The sequence below is a fragment of the Callithrix jacchus genome, chromosome 1 (genome assembly GCF_049354715.1).
Source record: "Callithrix jacchus isolate 240 chromosome 1, calJac240_pri, whole genome shotgun sequence".
Classification (NCBI taxonomy): Eukaryota; Metazoa; Chordata; class Mammalia; order Primates; family Cebidae; genus Callithrix; species Callithrix jacchus.
Window position 1 is genome coordinate 177305699 of NC_133502.1, and position 20117 is coordinate 177325815.

Here is a 20117-nt window from a genome sequence, read left to right on the forward strand (position 1 = left end):
CCCCCTCCACTGCTGCACCCGGCTGGGCGACCCGGCTAGCCTCAGGGGGCGCTGTTCCCCCCACCCTCACCCCGGTCACCAACTGGCCGGAGCCTGCAGGCGCGCGGCGGGGAAGGCTGGAGGACCTCGGCGCCGGCGATGCTCCGCCTGAACGTCCATTCTGGGCATGCGGCGCGGTCACGCACAGCGGGAACCGCGGCCGCCGAGGCCCGGGTGCTATGGCCGGAATCCCGCGGAATGTTGGATCAGAGGGAGCCGCTGGGGCGCGGGACCTCGGGCGTGGAGTCCGGGGCGCTGGACCGGTGCTGACGGGAGGCGGCGCTGGTTCCCCGGGTCCGGGCGGGCCAGCGGGTCTCGGGAGGGGGCGCCCGATCCCGCGTCTCCGGCGCCACTTCCCGGGAAGTTTCAAGTTTGAAAGACCTGGCGGAGGGGCCGCGGCTTCCGGGACTGGAGTGGCTGAGAGGAGGGCTCGGAGCGGCCGGAGCGGCGCCATGGAGGAGGGGGCGCCGCGGCAGGTGAACAGCGCGCGAGGAGTGCGCGTGGCCGGGGGGTGCGGGAAGCCCGGGTTACCGCCCCGGCGCCCCAAACCGCGGCCGCGTCCCCCGCCCCGCCCCTCGCCCGCGCCCCATCCCTGCCTCTGCCTCTGCCCCTGCCCGGACCCCGCGACGCCCTCGCAGAGCCTACCTGAGCCCCGGGTTCCATCGTTCCTGGGCCCTGCAGCGTCTCCAAATCAGCCCCCGGCTGACCAGGAGCGAGCACGGCTGAGTCCTCATGTGAGCCACCAGGGTGGGCCCCAGGCTGTCCTAAAGTCGGTTTTCCCTGATGGGGCTCCAAGGCCGACGGGAATTAGCCGGGATAGGAAGGGGGGCCACGCGAGCCTGGGGGGATTAGAATGTGCACGCAGCCCGGGGCGCAGTGTGTGCACGCTTGGCACTGGCGGGAGTCCCTCCTAGAGCACACGAGGCGAGAGGGGAGCGGCCTCCCCCGCGCCGGGGCGGGAACCTTTGAGTACACAGCGGGTTCTAGAATGCAGAGGGGGCCAGGTTTCCTGCCAGAGGTGGCAGTCGGTGCGCTTGGGCCCGGAGGACCGACGCCGTGTCTGTCTGCTACTGAGGAAGGAGAGGTGGTGTCCTGTCCCGGAGACAGTGGTGGGGAGGGGGACATTTGCAGACAGGAGCGGGTCCCCTCACAGAGCAGAAGGGAGGAGGTGTGTGTTTCCATGTCAGAGTTCTAACCCAGGGCAGACAGGACCATCGGAGTGTTTGGGGGTGCGTATAGACTCTTGAGTGTCTGAGCCAGTCGCTTAGGCCGCCGTCAGGGCTGGGTCTGCCCCCTCCCACCCCCTTCCTTTGGAGGTCCTCCGCCTGTTCCAGAGGTAGCTTGTACACATTTTCCGATTTCCTGTGGGGCCCCGCCCTACAGGCAGCTGGGTGACTCAGGACCCCGGTGGCCGGACCCCCAGCTCCATGGGATCTTTGTTTGCTCTGGCCTTTGGCTCTGGCCCTGTGGCCTGGGGCGGTCAGAGGATTTCCTGAACCTCGCCCTTGCCCTCTGACAGTTGGGCCAGGAGGCCCCGATGAAGTCTGGGGTGGGGGGGCTGGTCCCAGAGTCTAGGGTTTCGGCCCTTTCCACTGGGCTCAGGAGATGGAACACAGAGAGGTAAGATGGGGTTCCTGCAAGAGCTCTTGTTGGGGGGTATCTTGGGTTACCCTGGCCTGAGGTCACCTTTGGCACTGGTCGTTTTGAAATGCTGGTGACTGGAAAGGAGGTGTTCCTGACTCCAGCCTGGGTGAAGCAGTGAGAGGGCCTCTACTTACAGGAGCTGAGTGAGAAGTGGGCATCCAAGGACTCCCCAGCCCCTCGCTGTGCCTCTACTTTGCTGCCTGCAGCATCGGGACTCCCAGGCCTCTGGCTGCTTTCCCTTGTGGCTTTGTTTAACCCCTACTCAGCCTTGAGCTTTCCTGGGACTCTACTTTAGATTCCAGACTTAAGAGAAAGCAACCTGATTACCCAGGGCTGCCGGGGACAGCTGGGGCCCAAGAGATGGTGGCCTCTCCTCAATGTCTTGACTGTGGCCCAGTTACTTCACCTCTCTGGGCCTCAGTTTCCTCACTAGAAAATGGGGGGTAATAGGCCGGGTATGGTGGCTCATGCCTGTAATCCCAGCACTTTGGGAGGCTGGGGCAGGCAGATCACCTCAGGTCGGGAGTTCAAGACCAGGCTGGCCAACATGGAGAAACCCCTTCTCTACTGAAAATACAAAATTAGCCAGGAGTGGTGGCACATACCTGTAATCCCAGCTACTAGGGAGGCTGAGGCAGGAGAATCGCTGGAACATGGAAGGCAGAGGTTGTGGTGAGCTGCGATTGCCCCATTGCACTCCAGCCTGGGCAACAAGAGTTAAAGTCTGTCTCAAAAAAAAAAAAAAAGAAAGAAAAAGAAAAAGAAAATGGGGATAATGACCGCAGCTACCAGGTGGGGTTGCTGGGAGGAGTGATGTGGTAATACATGCAAAGCTCTTAGAATAGAGCCTGGCACCCGTTTACCGTGTGAACAATCCTCCCAGCCCCACCCTTCTCTACTGGGCAGAGGACAGGAGCCTGGCCTAAATGAGTGGCCTGGGAGTTTCCATCTGGCTAAGGCCTGAGCTCTAAGCGGAGAGAGGCTCCCCAAGCCCTGTGGTTGTCAGTCCTGGGTGCCGTCGTTTCCTCCGCCTCCATCTGCAGTGAGCAGAAGCTGCTGGTGGCTGCGGCACCCCAAGACTGCTCTCCACCCTCTGCAGCCTGGGCCAAGCCAGTGGCCCCCGGAGGATGAGAAAGAGGTGATCCGCCGGGCCATCCAGAAGGAGCTGAAGATCAAGGAGGGGGTAGAGAACCTGCGGCGCGTGGCTACAGACCGCCGCCACCTGGGCCATGTGCAGCAGCTGCTGCGGTCCTCCAACCGCCGCCTGGAGCAGCTGCATGGCGAGCTGCGGGAGCTGCACGCCAGAATCCTGCTGCCCGACCCCGGGCCTGGCCTGGCTGGTGAGTGAGGAGCCGAGACCGCTCAGGACAGAAGGCTCCAGGCCCACCTGGCCCCTAGCCTGGGCCCTGGCTGCTGTGGCAAGACCACCTCACTTCCTGTTCATAAGAACAGTGGGGGAAGAAGGAGAGGCCACAGTGTGGGTCTCGGCTCTGGGTGAGGGACTCATATGCTCCATATCCCTGTGCACAGAGCCTGTGGCCTCGGGAACCCGGCCGTGGGCAGAGCAGCTCAGGGCTCGACACCTGGAGGCCCTCCGGAGGCAGCTACAGGTGGAGTTGAAGGTGAAGCAGGGAGCTGAGAACATGACCCACACATGCGCCAGTGGCACCCCCAAGGTGAGGCCCTACAGTCTGATGGCAGGGGCACTCTGGTCTGTTCTCTGATAGGGAAATGCAGCTCAGCCATTGAGCCCTTAAGGAAGACATTGTCCCAGCCTGCAGCCTGATGGGGAAAATATAGCCCCAAACCCCAGCTGGGCAGGGAAGGCATGGCTGTAGCCCCTAGTGTGACAGAGAAGGCCTGGCCCTGGTCTAACGGATCCCAGCCCAGCCCCAGTCCCAATTACCAGCATGATGGGGAACTGGGCCTCAGTCCTTGTCTGACAAGAAGGCTGGGCTGTGGCTCTGATATGATGAGGGAGGCATGACCTTAGCCTTGATCTGAGGGGAGAAGCTTAGCTTAGCCCCTGCCCTGATCTGATGTGGGAGGCTTAGCCGCAGCCCTGATTGGGTGGGTGAGGCTTAGCCTCAGCTCTGGTCTGATGGGAAGGCATGACCCCAGCACTGATCTGAAAGTGGAGGCTTGACTCCAGCCCTTGGTCTGATGGAAAAGGCTCCCCCACCCCACCAACTAGTCCAACAAGGGAGGCTTGACTCTGGTGTCTGGCCAACTGAGTGAGGCTTGACTTTAACCCTGTTCTGATGGGGGAGACCCAGCTCCAGTACCTGGTCTGATGGGGGAGGCTGTGGCCCAGGCCTGGTCTGATGGGCTTGTCTCACGGCCCCATAGGAGAAGAAGCTCCTGGCAGCCGCCCAGCAGATGCTGCGAGACAGCCAGCTGAAGGTGGCCCTGCTTCGGATGAAGATCAGCAGCCTGGAGGCCAGTGGGTCCCCAGAGCCAGGTAAGGCCTTGAGACAGGGAGAGCAGAGCAGGGCAGAGCAGGGCCTGAGGGCTGCCCTCCTCCCCACAGGGCCTGAGCTGCTGGCGGACGAGCTACAGCATCGACTGCATGTTGAGGCAGCTGTGGCCGAGGGTGCCAAGAACGTGGTGAAACTGCTCGGTAGCCGGAGAACACAGGACCGCAAGGCATTGGCTGAGGTCAGGCCCCAGCCCTGGTCCTCTCCTAAGGCTGGCTTGTTCCATATGCCACCCTCTGCAAGGGCGTGAAGGGAGGGTGGCCGTGGAGAAGCAGAAGGCACCTTCTGTCGAGACTTCATGTGGAAGGTGGCTCTGGGTGGCCTGGGCTTCTGCCCCCTGCCACACACCCCACAGACCTGGCTCTCCCTATGTCCCCTCCGCAGGCTCAGACCCAGCTCCAGGAGTCCTCCCAGAAACTGGACCTCCTGCGGCTGGCCTTGGAGCAGCTGCTGGAGCGACTGCCTCCTTCCCACCCTTTGCGCAGCAGAGTGGCCCGAGATCTGCGGACTGCGGTCCCTGGATACCCCCAGCCTTCAGGGACACCTGTGAAGCCCACTGCCCTGACAGGTAGCCAGGGTTCCTCCCCCTTCAGAGTTCTCTTTTTGGGGGGACCTGGAAGCACAAAGAACTTTGGGGAAGAGTTCCAATCCTGGCCCCACCACCCACTAGCAGTGTGACTGTGGGAAACTGACATTCCTTCTCCAAACCTCAGTTTATCCATCTGTATAATGGGAATTATAATAGGACCTACCTTATAGGGTTGCTGTGTTGCACATGATGTGCTAAGCACAGTGCCTAGCACAGTTAGCCCTCAGATAGTGTAGCTTTTATTTATATAAATAATCAGAATCATGCTTAAAGCACTGGTGTTAGGAAGCTCGCAGCCCTGGAAAGCTTGATACCCAGCACTGGGCAGCTTGGACTATTAGAAAGTTTTCTAGGTCAGGCTCAGTGGCTCACACCTGTAATCCTAGCACTTTGGGAGGCCAAGGCTGGTGGATCACAAGGTCAGGCTAGCCAAGATAGTGAAACCTCATCTCTACTAAAAATACAAAAATTAGCCTAAAAAATACAGGTGTGGTGGCAGGTACCTGTAATCCCAGCTGCTTGGGAGACTGAGACACAGAATTGCTTGAACCTGGGAGGCAGAGGTTGCAGTGAGCTGAGACTGGGCCACTGTACTCCAACCTGGGCAACAGAGTGAGCCTCCATCTCAAAAAAAACAAAAAAGAGTTTCCTTGGGCCAGGAGCCATGGCTCATGCCTGTAATCCCAGCACTTTGGAAGTCTAAGGCAGGTGGAGGTCAGGAGTTCAAGACTAGCCTGGCCAACATGGTGAAATCCTGTCTCTACTAAAAATACAAAAAGTGGCTGGGCGTGGTGGCGCATGCCTGTAGTCCCAGCTACTTCAGAGGCTGAAGCAGAAGAATCCCTTGAATCTGGGAGACGAGGTTGCAGTGAGCTGAGATTGCACCACTGCACTCCAGCCTGGGCAACAGGGCAAGACTCTGTCTCAAAAAAAAAAAAAGGCTGGGTACAGTGGCTCACGCCTGTAGTCCCAGCACTTCGGGAGGCCGATGTGGGTGGATCACAAGGTCAGGAGTTCAAGACCAGCCTGGCCAACATGGTGAAACCCCGTCTATACTAAAAATACAAAAATTAGCCAGGCATGGTAGCGGGTGCCTGTAATCTCAGCTACTCAGGAGGCTGAGACACGAGAATCTCTTGAGCCCAGGAGGCGGAGGTTACAGTGAGCTGTAATCGAGCCATTGCACTCCAGCCTGGGCGACAGAACATGACTCTGTCTTGAAAAAAAAACAAGAGGTTTCTTGGAAAAATAATAACAGTGAAATTAAACTAAAATGGCTGGGTACAGTTGGCTCACAGCTGTAATCCTAGCACTTTAGGAGGCTGAGACATGTGGATCACTTGAGTCCAGGAGTTTGTGACCAACTGGGTAACATGACAAAACTCCAACTCTACAAAAAATACAAAAATTATCTGGGTTTGATGGTTCATACCTATAGTCCCAGCTACTTGGGAGGTTGAGGCGGGAGGATCGCTTGAGCCCAGGGAGGTTGAGACTGCGGTGAGCCATGATCATGCCACTGCTTTCCAGCCTAGACCATGGAGTGAGAACTTGTCTTTAGAAAAAAAAGGCCAGGTGTGGTGGCTCATGCCTGTAATCCCAGCACTTTGGGAGGCCTAGACGGTGGATACAAAATTAGTCAGGTGTGGTGGCACATGCCTGTAATCACAGCTACTGGGGAGGCTAAGGCAGGAGAATCGCTTGAACCCAGGAGGCAGAGGTTGCGATGAGCTGAGATTGCGCCACAAAAAAATAAAAAAACAAAAATTAGCTGGGTATGGTGGCACGTGCCTGTAATCCCAACTACTTGAGAGGCTGAGGCAGGAGAATTTCTTGAACCTAGGAGGCAGAGGTTGCAGTGAGCTGAGATTGCGCCACTGCACTCCAGTGTGGGCAACAAAGCAAGACTCCGTCTCAAAAAGAAAAAAAGTTTTCTTATCTTGTACTGAGATCTGTCTCCTTGTAATAGCAGCCAAATTGTAATCAACAAATAATCTCAGAGCATGGGCTTTGAAGCCCTGAGCTTCCCACCGATACCGTTTGAGCTGGAAAGGCCAGCGCCTGCCCACACAGAGCACTGCTGCAGAACAGACTGACCCATTCCATTGTGAGCAGAGCTGAGAAGAGGAAATGCAGGCTCTGGATGGTGCCCTCTCACCTGGCCTTGGGGAATCAAGGAATGTTTTCTTTCCGTATATTTGAGGTGGAGTCTCGCACTGTCGCTTATACTGGGGTCCAGTGGTGTGATATTGGCTTACTGCAACCTCCGCCTCCTGGACCCCACACTTCAAGTAATTCTCCCGCCTCAGCTTTGTGACTAGCTGGGATTACAGGTGCACGCCACCATGCCTGGCTACTTTTTATATTATTAGTAGAGACAGAGTTTCACCATATTGGCCAGGCTGGTCTCAAAACTCCTGACCTCAGGTGATCCACCTGCCTTGGCCTCCCAAAGTGCTAGGATTACAGGCATGAGCCACCACTCCCGGCCCAAGGAATGTTTATTGTAGAGGGGTGGTGTCTTGGCCTTGAAGAACTTACATGGGAGTACTTATGGGCAAGTTGAGGAATGCAGAAGAAACAGCTTGTTGAAAGGCCTAGAATTCAGCTACTCAGGGCTGCCCTATATCCTGTCTCCTGGCTAAACACCCCAGTTACTTGAGTTGTCCTTCCTAAGGTGATCTTTCTACCCTGGACCCCTGCCTTTGTTTACAGGGTCTCTCTGAGTGTAACCCCCAGGCCCAGACTCTCCCTAAATGATGCTCTTGGGCCCACTTTGTGCCCTCAAAAGCTGCCCTATCCCCACTGCTTTCTCTTTCTTTCTTTTTTTTTTTTTTTTGTTGAGATAGAGTTTCACTCTTGTTGCCCAGGCTGCAGTTCAATGGTGTGATCTCAGCTCACCGCAACCTCCACGGTTTTTAATTCAAGCAATTCTTCTGCCTCAGCCTCCTGAGTAGCTGGGATTGCAGGCAGGCACTACCACGCCTAGCTAATTTTTGCAGTTTTAGTAGAGACGGGGTTTCACCATGTTGGCCAGACTGGTCTCGAACTCCTGGCTTTGTGATCCACCCGCCTCGACCTCCCAAAGTGCTGGGATTACAGGTGTGAGCCACTGTGCCCGGCCACACTGCTTTCTCTACCCTTTCTCTAACCCTCTTGTGACCTGACACATGAACTTACTCTGCTGGCAAAACACATTTTATATCTGTTGGGGAAGTTGGGGCTGAGCTGGGACTAACTTCCATTGTTCAGATGGGGAAACTGAGGCCCAGGGAGCAAGTGGGTCAGGACAGGAAGCCAGGCTTCCGGCTCCCTGTCCTAAGCTCTTGTCCTTGCCACAGTGCTCTCCAGGCGCCTGCTCTGGGCAGCATCCTGTCATGTGCTACAGCTCTGTGCAGCCTGGCTGAGTTCTGAGGTTTGAGCCAGTGTCCCTGCCACTCCAGCACGTGGAGGGGAGAGCCAGTTCCTCTGCCCTGGAGAGGGTGGCTGCCACAGAGAAGCATGCAGTCTGGGACAAGGTGGCTCCTCACCTGGCAGTGGCTAAGTCGGAGGCCTCCCAGGGTGTCATCGGGGTCCAAGGGCACTCTTTGGGGTGGCTCATGGTGCTTGGGAGCTGCAGTGGGGGCAACAGGAGCTGCAGGCTCCTGTTCAGGCACTCCAGGGCACCATACTGGGTGAGGTTCCTCAGGTAGCTGCCCTGGCCTCGGGTGTAGGGTCCGGGTTCAGCCACCTCCTGGGGAGGGTGGCCTTCCTGGGTTCCGGGACACCTTGGTGGTGGCAGTGGGAAGATGGCATCTGACAGTGCCCCCACCCTCCCTCCCCACAGGGACATTGCAGGTTCGTCTCCTGGGCTGTGAACAGTTGCTGACCACTGTGCCTGGACGCTCCCCGGTGGCCGCACTGGCCGGCAGCCCCTCCGAGGGCTGGCTTCGGACCAGGGCCAAGCAGCAGCGAGGCCGAGGCGAGCTTGTCAGTGAGTAGGGAATGAGCTCAGTGGGGGAGCAGGAGAGCCCTGCTCCCGGCCTGCCCTGAGCCCCGGCTCTGGCCCTGCAGGCGAGGTGCTGGCCGTACTAAAGGTGGACAACCGCGTTGTGGGCCAGACGGGCTGGGGGCAGGTGGCTGAACAGTCCTGGAACCAGACCTTCGTCATCCCACTGGAGCGAGTAAGGCCAGCTTTTGTTTGGTCAGGGGTGCCCTTGGGCTATGGGGCAGAAGGCTGCCCGGGTCGGGGCTGGTCCTGCACCCCACCCTTCAGCCTGCCCTCCCCAATACAGGCCCGTGAGCTGGAGATTGGGGTGCATTGGCGGGACTGGCGGCAGCTCTGTGGCGTGGCCTTTCTGAGACTTGAGGACTTCCTGGACAATGCCTGTCACCAACTGTCCCTCAGCCTGGTACCGCAGGGGCTGCTTTTTGCCCAGGTGCTCACTGCCTCCGCCCTCTGACCTGGCGGGCTCTGGGAGATCAGGGCCAGGAAGGCCTTCGAGACCAATGCACTACACGTAGATGCAGAGATTGGGGACCAGAGAGTCACCAAGAATAAGGACTCCTAGCCACCCTCTCGGGGCTGCATCTGGAGGCCTGGGTCCTTGTCCTGACTGCCCTGCCTCAGGCGTGACCCTGGACAAGTGGCTCTTCCTTGGGCCTCTGTTTCCCTGCTATTACCAATGAGGACATTGAATCTGTTTCTGTGGGTCCTCTGGCTCTTGCGTCTGTTCACACTGGGGGCCTGGGCTGGGATCGCAGGGGCAGAGAAGGTGCCGTGGCAGACGTGGGAGGCGACTGGTCCACAACCTTGCTCCCCCCCTGCAGGTGACCTTCTGCGATCCTGTCATTGAGAGGCGACCCCGGCTGCGGAGGCAGAAACGCATCTTCTCTAAACGCAGAGGTGTGGAGAGAATGGGGGTTGTGTACGAATGAGTAGGGCTGGGGCCCTGGGGGGACTGAGCTCCCCTTTTTCTCCCAGGCCAGGACTTCCTGAGGGCTTCGCAGATGAACCTCAGCATGGCGGCCTGGGGGCGTCTCGTCATGAACCTACTGCCCCCCTGCAGCTCCCCGAGCACCATCAGTCCCCCCAAAGGGTGCCCTCGGACCCCGGCAACACCTCGAGAGGCCTCTGACCCTCCCACCCCCAGGTGAGGAGTGCTCTCCCCTAGACTGTATGCTTCTCTGTGCGGCTGCCTTGCTCCGGGTCCAGGCGGTGTCTGTCTGTCTGTCTATCTGTCCACATTGCTCAGTCCCCAACCCTCTGTCTGTCTCACTTTGGAGTAGTGTGTCGATCCTGCTGGCTCTTTTATCTGCCCATGCTGGGCCCTGTGTGTCTACTTCCTCTCTACAGTAATTTTCTGCCCAGGAAGACCCCCTTGGGTGAAGAGATGATGCCCCCACCCAAGCCTCCACGCCTCTACCTCCCCCAGGAGCCAACATCTGAGGAGACGCCGGTGAGGGGCTGGCAGGACTAGTGGCTCCTAGGGGTGACCAGGGCTGGTGGGGCCACCCAGGCGTGGGGTAGTCGACCTGGAGGGAAAGAGAGAAGGAAACCCAGCCCCGCCCTGAGCTTCTCTGTCCTCACAGCGCACCAAACGCCCCCATATGGAGCCTAGGACTCGACGTGGGCCGTCTTCACCAGCCTCCCCCACCAGGTACCCTGATCCTGCGTATCTTCACGTTTGAGACGTTCGTCTGCTTGCTTGAAAGTTTGTGTATCCGTTGTACATTACTCCCTGGCTCTCCTGGTCTAATTTGCAAAGTCCACATTATTGAGCTCCAGCTGTATGCCAGCTTCTAGAAGCCCTTACTGCAGGGCTTTCTTATGAGCCCATAGGTCAGGAAAGCCCAGGACTGGGGATGGGAGGCTTGGAGTGGCTCTGGGTGGGGACCTAGCCCTTGTCCTAGGGGACTTCCTGTACTTTTTTTTTTGAGATGGAGTCTCTCTCTGTCACCAGGCTGGAGTGCAATGGGGTGATCTTGGCTCACTGCAACCTCTGCCTCCCAGGTTCAAGTGATTCTCCTGCCTCAGCCTCCCAGTAGCTGGGATTACAGATGCATGCCACCATGCCCAGCTAATTTTTGTATTTTTTTAGTAGAGACCGGGTTTCACCATGCTGGCCAGGATGGTCTCAAACTCCTGACCTTGTGATCCGCCCGCCTTGGCCTCCCAAAGTGCTGGGGTTATAGGTGTGAGCCACTGCGCCCTGCCTGTACCATCTCTTTCTTTGCAGGAAACCCCCTCGGCTTCAGGACTTCCGCTGCTTGGCTGTGTTGGGCCGGGGACACTTTGGGAAGGTAGTGGGCTCAAGCTGGTGCCGCCGTGGGACAGAGTTGGGGGCCTCATCACATGAGCTGGGAGGACCTGATATGTGGGCATGGTGGCAGAGGCTCCCTGGTGCGGCCCACCTGGAGCCCAGCCTCACTCTGGCCTCAGGTCCTCCTGGTCCAGTTCAAGGGGACGGGGAAATACTACGCCATCAAAGCGCTGAAGAAGCAGGAGGTGCTCGGCCGGGACGAGATAGACAGGTGTGTGGGGGCGCCGCAGAGCATCCAGGATGGCTGGCCTGGGCTGTGGCATCCAGAGGTCAGCGAAAGGCTCCTAGGGCTTTGGAGAGGTGACCCCGTGGGGGCCAGCCAGGCCTGCATTCTCTTTTGGTGCCTACAGTAGTTAACTGTTTCCTTGAGCAGGTCTCCTCTTCTCTCTGACTGTCAGTTTACTCTACTGTGAAACAGGGCATTGGTAGCTGTGCAGGTTCAGAGGCCCTTGTGAGCCCCTGTCATATAGAAACCATCTCTCTGCAGCCAGGCGCAGTGGCTCATGCATGTAATCCCAGCACTTTGGGAGGCCAAGGCAGGTGGATCACTTGAGCCAAGGAGTTTAAGACCAATCTGAACCACATGGTGAAACCCAATCTACAAAAAATAGCTGGGAGTCTGAGGTGAAAGGATTGCTTGAGCTCAGGAGGTGGAAGTTGCAGTTTTTACCAGAGATCTGCAGCCTGGGCGACAGAATGAGACCTCATCTAAAAAAAGAATAATAAATTAAAAACAAAGGGGAGGCTGGGCACAGTAGCTCATACCTATAATCCCAGTACTTCAGGAGGCCAAGGTGGGAGGATTGCTTTAGCCCAGGAGTTAGAGGCCAGCCTAGGTAACATGGCAAAACCCCCTCCCTACAAAAAAATAGAAAAATTAGCTGGGCATGCTGGTGTGCACCTGTGGTCCCGGCTACTTGTGAGTCTGAGGTGGGAGGGTTGCTCTGCAACCCAAGAGGTGGAGGTTGCAGTGCGCCAAGATCGCACCACTTCACTCCAGCTTGGGCAACAAAGCAAGGCCTTGTCTCAAAACAAACAAACAAAACAGGGCCAGGCACGGTGGCTTACACCTGTAATCCCAGGCTTTGGGAGGCCGAGGCAGGCAGATCACGAGGTCAAGAGATCAAGACCATCCTGGCCAACATGGTGAAAACCCATCTCTACTAAAAATACCAAAATTAGCTGGGCATGGTGGCGCGTGCCTGTAATCCCAGCTACTCAGGAGGCTGAGGTAGGAGAATTGCCTGAACCTGGGAGGCAGAGGTTGCAATGAGCTGATACTGCACCATTGCACTCCAGCCTGGGTAACAAGAGTGAGACTCCATCTCGAGAAAAAAAAAGGGGCTGGGTGTGGTGGTTCATGCTTGTAATCCCAGCATTCTGGAAGGCTATAGCAGGTAGATAACTTGAGGCCAAGAGTTTGAGACCAGCCTGGGCAACATGGTGAAATCCTGTCTCTACTAAAAATATAAAAATTAGCTGGGCATAGTAGCACACACCTGTAATTCCAGCTTCTTGGGAAGGTGATGTAGGAGAACCACTTGAATTTGGAAGGCAGAGGTTGCCGTGAGCCAAGATCGCATCACTGCACTCCAGCCCGGGTGACAGAGCAAGATTCTGTCTCAAAAACAAACAAAAAAAGAAACCATCCGCCTACCCACCTGGCACTTTGGCTGAGGGCACAGGGAGCCAGAGGTGTTGTGCAGGGCACAGGGCACAGCCCAGGGGACGTTTTCCTTCCCTCTAAGACTCTTGCTCTCTCCTGCAGCCTGTACTGTGAGAAGCGGATCCTGGAGGCTGTGGGTCGCACAGGGCACCCCTTCTTGCTCTCCCTCCTTGCGTGCTTCCAGACCTCCAGCCATGCCTGCTTCGTGACTGAGTTTGTGCCTGGTGGTGACCTCATGATGCAGATCCACGAGGATGTCTTCCCGGAGCCCCAGGCCTGGTGGGTTCCATCCCTCCTGCCTGCCTCTTCCAGCAAACTTTGCCTGGTTCTCTACACCCGCTCCCTACATCCTGCTTTCTCCAGGTGCCCGGCAGCAGAGGAGCAGGAATCAGAGGCCTTGGCTCACATCCTGGCACCAACTGACAGCATTCATGACCCTGGGCATTAGCTTATGAAGCTGTGCATTAGGTTTTTGTTTTTGAGACAGAGTCTTGCTCGGTCACCCAGGCTGGAATGCAGTGGCGTGATCTTGGCTCACTGCAATCTCTACCTCCTGGGTCCAAGCGATTCTACTGCCTCGGCCTCCCAAGTAGCTGGGATTACAGGAGCCTGCCACCACGCTTGGCTAATTTTTGTATTTTTAGTAGAGACGGGGTTTCGCCATGTTGGCCAGGCTGGTCTCGAACTCATGACCTCGTGATCTGCCCACCTCAGCTTCCCAAAGTGCTGGGATTACAGGTGTGAGCCATCACCACACCTGGCAAGTCTCAGATCTTATTTGAAAAATAGGCATGACTGTCCGAGCGCAGTGGCTCATGCCTGTAATCCCACACTTTGGGTGGCTGAGACAGACAGATCACCTGAGGTCGGGAGTTCGAGACCAGTCTGACCAACATGGGGAAACCCCATCTCTACTAAAAATACAAAATTAGCTGAATATGGTGGTGCATGCCTGTAATACCAGCTACTTGGGAGAAGGCAAGAGAATCACTTGAACCTGGGAGACAGAGGTTGCAATGAGCCAAGACCAGGCCATTGCACTCCAGCCTGGGCAACAAGAGTGAAACTGTGTCCCCACCAAAAAAAGAAAAATAGGCATGATTGGCCAGGTACCTGAAATCCCAGCACTTAGGGAGGCTGATGCAGGCAGATCACCTGAGGTCAGGAGTTCATGACCATCCTGGCCAACATGGCGAAACTGTGTCTCTACTAAAAATATAAAAATTATCCAGGCATGGTGGTGCATGCCTGTAGTCCCAGCTACTTGGGAGGCTGAGGCAGGAGAATCGCTTAAACCTAGGAGGCAGAGGTTGCAGTGAGCCAAGATCCTGCCACTGCACAGCCTGGGTGACAGAGTGAGACTCCGTTTCAAAAAAAAAAAAAAAAAAAACAAGGCTGGGTGCGGTGGCTCATGCCTGTAATTCCAGCACTTTGGGAGGCGGAGGTGGACAGAGCATGAAGTCAAGAGATTGAGACCATCCTGGCTAACACGGTGAAACCACATCTCTACTAAAAATACAAAAAAAAAAAAATTAGCTGGGCATGGTGGTGGGCACTTGTATTTCTAGCTACTCGGGAGGCTGAGGCAGGAGAATCGCTTCAACCTGGGAGGCGGAGGTTGCAGTGAGCTGAGATCATACCACTGCCCTCCAGGCTGGTAACAGAACAAAAAAAAAAAAGAAAAGAAAAGTAGGCATGATTATAAAAATCAACTGCAGGGCGCTGTGTGCACACTTGGCCCTCAGCCCAGGAAGGGTGGGGTGGGAGTGCACAGCAACCTTGGGGTGACCTTGGGACTGTTGGAGCACCCCCAACCTGAGCATGATGCTTGTCCCAGTCTCACTCACCTCTGACTCTGGCTGGGACATCCTGGTGCCTCCCTGCCCTGCCTCCGTCCTGAGTTCTTTCATAACCACCCCTGCAGCTTCTACCTGGCTTGTGTTGTCCTGGGGCTGCAGTTCTTACATGAGAAGAAGATCATTTACAGGTGACTTTTGTCCAGGGATGCCTGGGGGTGGCGGTGGGGTGGATGAGAACTAAGATACCACCTCCCTCCTGTCTGGGCTGCTCCAGGAGCAGTTGCTGTTCCCTGGGTCTAAGCCCTGCCCATCCCCTTTGACCTGCACCCTTGCCCTCAGGGATCTGAAGTTGGATAATCTTCTGCTGGATGCTCAGGGATTTCTGAAGATCGCAGACTTTGGACTCTGCAAGGAAGGTGGGGGCCGCCCATTGGGATCCACATCTCCAGTCTCGTCTACCAAGCCTGGCCAACAGGATTATGGGCACATGGCATCTCCCAGGAAATCTCCCCATCCACAGATGCCCTGGTTCCCCCACCCCAGACCTCATTCCATGGGACAGCTGGGCACGCTGTCCCTTTCTTCCCAGCCCTAGAAGTTCGTAGAGATCCCCGGCCTGCCTTTGGCCTGAGGGAAAGCCTGTGGTTAGGGCTGGGAGAGGAGCCTGAGTTCTGCCTCCTGTGACCTTAGCCTGTGAGCCTGCAGTTGAATGGCGGCGTAAACATTCCCACTTCCTTGGGTACAGGGCAGGGCTTGGCATAGGCTCAGCTTCCTGCATCATAAGGCTTGGCCGTTGAGGTTTTTGTGAATAGGCCACAGCAAGCAGCTATTGGTGTGTGTGTTGGTTTGCAGGGATTGGCTTTGGGGACCGGACTAGCACCTTCTGTGGCACCCCGGAGTTTCTGGCTCCCGAGGTCCTGACACAGGAGGCGTATACTCGGGCTGTGGACTGGTGGGGGCTGGGCGTGCTGCTCTACGAGATGCTGGTGGGCGAGGTGAGTGCTGGAGTGTGCTGCCTGGGCCTCTGGGTTGGGGTGGAGGGGCCCCGTGCATCCTGCTGAGCCCCATCTCCACAGTGCCCGTTCCCAGGAGACACTGAGGAGGAGGTGTTTGATTGCATCGTGAACACCGATGCCCCCTACCCCGGCTTTCTGTCAGTGCAAGGGCTTGAGCTCATTCAGAAGGTAAGTACTGCAGGGGCTGGGACTGGGCTGGATGGCCACTCAAGGCCCGTGTGCCCTCTTCCATGGGACAGCAGACCCCCTGACACCCATCCTTGGAGCCCTCTGGGCCAGCGCGCTTGGGGCCTGTGGATGGTGGCGGTGCCTGGGGCTGAATGCCCTAAGTGAGCGCCTATCCTATTGCCCAGCTCCTCCAGAAGTGCCCGGAGAAGCGCCTCGGGGCGGGGGAGCAGGATGCTGAGGAGATCAAGGTCCAGCCATTCTTCAGGGTGAGCGGCTGGGGTGGCAGTGGTCCCCTGTGCCTGGCAGGGTGGGTGGCATGGAGTGACTCCTGGGGTTGACATTCCCGCCATCTCAGGCACCTCTCCTTTTCCTCCAGACCACCAACTGGCAGGCCCTGCTTGCCCGCACCGTCCAGCCCCCTTTTGTGCCCACCCTCTGTGGCCCTGCGGACCTGCGCTACTTTGAGGATGAATTCACAGGGCTGCCGCCTGCCCTGACCCCACCTGCACCCCACAGCCCCCTCACTGCCCGCCAACAGGCTGCCTTCCGGGACTTCGATTTTGTGTCAGAGCAATTCCTGGAGCCCTGAGGGCGTCTCGTGGCACCTCTGCCTCCTACCCCCACAGACTGTTAGAGCCTCTGCTCACCCACCTGTCTGGAGGCCCTGCCTGGAGGCCCAGGACTTGCTTGGCATTTATGAGCCTTGGGACTCAAGGTGGCAGCCATGGGTCTGCTGTCGTGGGCTTTGCTCAGTGTCCCTGGGCAAAGTGTGTTCCCTCCCCCTCCAGCTTGTCCTCCTTTACCTCCCAGTGAGACCTGGCCCAGAAAGGGTACCACAGTGAGGAGTGATACGATTTGTCTTTTTAGGATTTAACTTGCTTTATAGATTATTAAATTCATACATGTACACTGGCGGCAGCCTGGGCTGGGTTGGGCTGGGGTGGAGCCTGAGGTCCGTTTGGGCCTGAGCTGCCCACAGGTCTTCCCCTTCTTCCTTGGAAGGCAGAACCGCCCACTGAGGCAGGGATCTGTCTGTCTTGAAGCTCCATTCTGGGGCCTGAGGAGTGGGCAGGAAGAGGGCCCCAGGCCCTCCGAGGGCTGACACCAGCTGGGAACAGGCCCTGTGGTTTTCAGGCACTAGACGGCAGCCCGGCCTCCAGCGACCCTAAACAGCTGGGCTGCTGCCCTCCTCCTCCTCCTCAGCCCAGAGGGTCTCCCAGGATCCCGAGGGCCATCCGCAGAAGAAGTGGGCCAGGTTGCGGGTCAGGCCCTGGTCGAAGGGGTTGTCGGGGCGCTGGCGGAGATAGGTGATGCGGTGTGAGGACATGAACTCCCAGGTGGTGGTGTTGCTGGCCACCAGGTAGAGGTGCGAGGCAAGGAGCAGGCTGGCCACCAATGAGAAGAGGGACAGCAGCAGGAAGGTGGCAAACAGGAGCCCGCTGGACCGAAGCCACAGCCCCCAGGGCTGGAAGAACCGGAGGCCTGACCTGCGGTGCCGGGAACAGGGGCCTGCTGTTGGGGAGGGCTGGGGAGCTCTTCCCTCCCTGTGCAGGGTCCCTGGGAGCCCTGGCTCTGTCCACCCCTTTGGAAGCATGCATCCCACCCTCTCCCCACACCCCGGGCAGCACCTACCATGCCAGATAGAGGCCCCACAGAAGCACCAGCAGCTGCAGCACCAGGTAGACCACAAAGAGTGGGTGGTTGCGCTCCCCCACACAGTTCTCCATCCAGGGGCAGTGGTGGTCGTAGCGGCGGACACAGCGGCGGCACTCACGGCAGTGCCGAGCCCTCAGGGGTTGCTGTGGGCATGGAGGAGAGTGAGGGCTCAGTGCCAGCCCCGCTGTGGGCCCACCACTGAGGGGGGAATCAGGGACTGAATCTGGAAGGCCCTTCTTGGAGGAGGGGTGAGGCCCAGGCAGTGGGGCAGGAGGAGGTTGAGGAGTCTCCGCTTTGGCCCAACCTCTCCCACGGGGGTTCCTGCCTCACTCACCAGCACCAGGCAGTATCTGCAGCGCCGAAGAGGGATGGCCGGAGAAACCATGGCTGTCTGCTCCTCTTTGATCTCCTCCTGGAATGAGGGGTGGGGTGTAAGACACGGTCCCCTTGGGAGAAAGGTGGCACTAGTAAGCAGCTCCCCTAGGGACCGGCTTAGCTCTGTGGAGTTTGGGGCCCATCCCATGTAGAATGGAGGTGTGGGTGTGGCAGAGCACCCTGGACTGAAGGCAGCTGTGTGATGCTTGTCAGTCTCTTCCTTCTCTGGTCCCAGCAGTTTCCTTGCTAATGTAGGATGGAGCTCTAGAACTGGCAAGAGGATTCACTGAGCTGCCCCCGCAAGAGCCTGCAGCACAGAACCTGGAGTGGAGACTACTGGGTATTGAGTCCCTGTGGGCGAGAGTCAGGGCCCCTGGTTACCTGAGGCTGAGGCTGCACATTCACGTAGCCAGGGTCCATGAGTGACACAGCGAGGTAGAGCAGCAGGGAGCCCAGCACCAGGAGCAGAAAGGTGAGCGGCAGGAGCAGCTCCCCCTGCTCCTCCCATTGCCGCAGCTCTGGAGAGGCCAGAGAGCACAGTGAGGCTGGGCTGGGCAGAACAGGAGTGGATGGGGCTGGGGTGCAGCTGGAGGTGGGGAAGTGTGTTCCTGGCTGAGCGAAAGCCTGGAGAGGTTGGTTCCATGAGTGGCTGTGTGTGGCCAGCAGTTCATCTGCACTTTATCTGGAGGGTCAGAGGGAACCATGGAAGGTTACAGGACCAGATCTGTTTTGGAAAACCTCATTGCTAGAGAAATGGATCGGGGAAGCCTGGGGGCAGAGAATCTGGCCAGGAGGAAGAAGAGGGTAGCTGCAAAGGCCTGGCAGGGAGTGAGAGAGGAGGGAATAGACAGAGGGGGCTTCTAAGGAAGCCAGACCTGACAGGATGTGGGGGAGAGGGAGGAGGGGTCCAGGGTCTCTGGCTCTGCCATGGTGAGAGACTGGCCAGGTCTGAAATGCCTGAGACAGCTATATGGGGGAGGGTGCAGCTGGCAGGCTCAGACGCTGCAGAGGGGCATAAGGCAGGGTCCAGTGGGCTTCAGCACATGGAGACGACAGGAAGTTGGGAGGTGGGGTGCAGGACAAGGAATGGGGGGGCATGAGACCACCAGACAGCAGAGTGTGGACAAATCCAGTGTCCCTTGGTTGCAAGAAGGAGCAGAGATAAAAGGGTGGCTTTTGAGAGGGGTCCTTTTCTTATAGGGAGACCTGAGCAAGTTTTTAGGCTAAAGGGTGAAGGTGGTGGAGAAGGTTTGAGGTCTTGGGAGTAAAGCCAGAAGGGGTCCCAGTCCAGAAACTGAGGCTGGACCACCATGGAAGGAGGGCTGGGGGCTGCAGTGGGTGACAGTGGGGGAGGCTGCCTGTGTGTGGCAGGTGAGGTGCTAGGTAGGGGGTTACTGAAGAAAATGGAGGTGGGTGGGTGAATGGGTGTTCCTGTGGGAAGATGGGAGATGGGCTGCATCCCATGGGGTGTTCTCTTGCCTGAGGGGTTGCCTGGACTTGGGCAGCTAGTGGCCATGGGGGTGTGGAGGTGTGGGTGTGGGCAGAATGCCAATCTTTGCATATAGTTGAGCTGCGTAATCGTATGGATGGAAAGATTTGGGGTCAGGTTCCTGGGAAGGATCATGTGGGTCCCAGGATCAGGGGACATGGGGTTCAAGTCGGTCCTTGGATCTGGTGGGCACCGGCTAGGTCTGGGATAGACAGGGCATCTGGCAGTGATCAGGAAGATGCTGGGATTAATTAGGGATCGACGGGGTATCAGCCAACTGCTGTTGACTCTTGGAATGATAGATGGGGAGGGGGCTTCAGGAGCTGGCGGATTTCGGGCCAATCCCAGGATCTCCAGGGATTAGGCGGGAGACCCAGTGAGACCCAAACGTCTGGGGAACCACGCGGGATCGGGTGGGTCCGGGGTTGCTCGGGGTCCGGCTCACCGGTATCGTGCAGGAAGAGCACCAGCGTGATCCCCCATGTCAGCACGGTATGCCGGGTCCGCACCAGGATCCCAGGGCTGAGGAGCGCCCAGGGCGCCATCGCCTCGGCCCGGGGCCCCACCCGGAAGAAGCGCCCAGAGGGGCGGGCCCTCCGAGGGAGGGGCACGCGGCCGCCCGGGAATTGGTGAATCGAGGAGGGGGCGGGGCCGGACTGGGTCAGAGAGGCTGCCTATTGGATGGCAGCTGCGGCTGAGTGGGCCCTCAAGCCAACAGGTGCCTGAAGAGGCTGAGGGCGGGGCCGGCGCGCGCGCGCAGCTGATAACTCCCCCAACCCCAGCCCCACCCGCCAGGTAACTTTTGAAAGCCCTGGAGCGCGCGCGGCCCTCCTCCGCTCTCTCCTGTACCCGCCCCACAGCCTTGCGCATGCGCATAGCTCCCTGGGCGCTTCAACG

General features: G+C 58.0%; 2 protein-coding genes across 8 annotated transcripts; one reads left to right on the plus strand and one right to left on the minus strand.

Annotated features, from left to right (window-relative positions):
* The first annotated feature begins 436 nt into the window (after positions 1 to 436).
* Positions 437 to 16609, plus strand: PKN3 (protein kinase N3). 5 transcript variants are annotated; one of them, XM_035259575.3, is made up of 22 exons: positions 437 to 773; positions 2783 to 3023; positions 3214 to 3359; positions 4033 to 4144; positions 4214 to 4341; positions 4545 to 4728; positions 8576 to 8722; positions 8803 to 8912; positions 9024 to 9167; positions 9559 to 9634; positions 9713 to 9881; positions 10085 to 10187; positions 10321 to 10388; positions 10968 to 11031; positions 11171 to 11262; positions 12820 to 12996; positions 14642 to 14704; positions 14856 to 14932; positions 15369 to 15511; positions 15593 to 15700; positions 15886 to 15966; positions 16077 to 16609. In XM_035259575.3, the coding sequence occupies exons 1-22, from the start codon at positions 492 to 494 to the stop codon at positions 16287 to 16289; spliced, it is 2928 nt and encodes a 975-aa protein (XP_035115466.2). In that variant the 5' UTR covers positions 437 to 491; the 3' UTR covers positions 16290 to 16609. The 5 variants fall into 5 exon arrangements, with proteins under 5 accessions (XP_035115466.2, XP_078185158.1, XP_002743404.4 ...); XM_078329032.1 differs by having other exon boundaries at positions 9024 to 9140; XM_002743358.6 differs by having other exon boundaries at positions 437 to 515.
* On the minus strand, positions 16561 to 19800 carry ZDHHC12 (zDHHC palmitoyltransferase 12). Of its 3 annotated transcripts, none has more exons than XM_002743359.6 (5): positions 19666 to 19800; positions 18113 to 18249; positions 17691 to 17768; positions 17333 to 17499; positions 16561 to 17187 (listed from the first exon to the last, which is right to left on the minus strand). In XM_002743359.6, exons 1-5 carry the CDS (start codon positions 19763 to 19765, stop codon positions 16866 to 16868), a joined length of 804 nt encoding a protein of 267 aa, XP_002743405.1. In that variant the 5' UTR covers positions 19766 to 19800; the 3' UTR covers positions 16561 to 16865. The 3 variants fall into 3 exon arrangements, with proteins under 3 accessions (XP_002743405.1, XP_017832078.1, XP_035115531.1); XM_017976589.4 differs by having other exon boundaries at positions 16754 to 17212; XM_035259640.3 differs by having other exon boundaries at positions 16827 to 17165.
* Between the last annotated feature and the right edge of the window lie 317 nt (positions 19801 to 20117).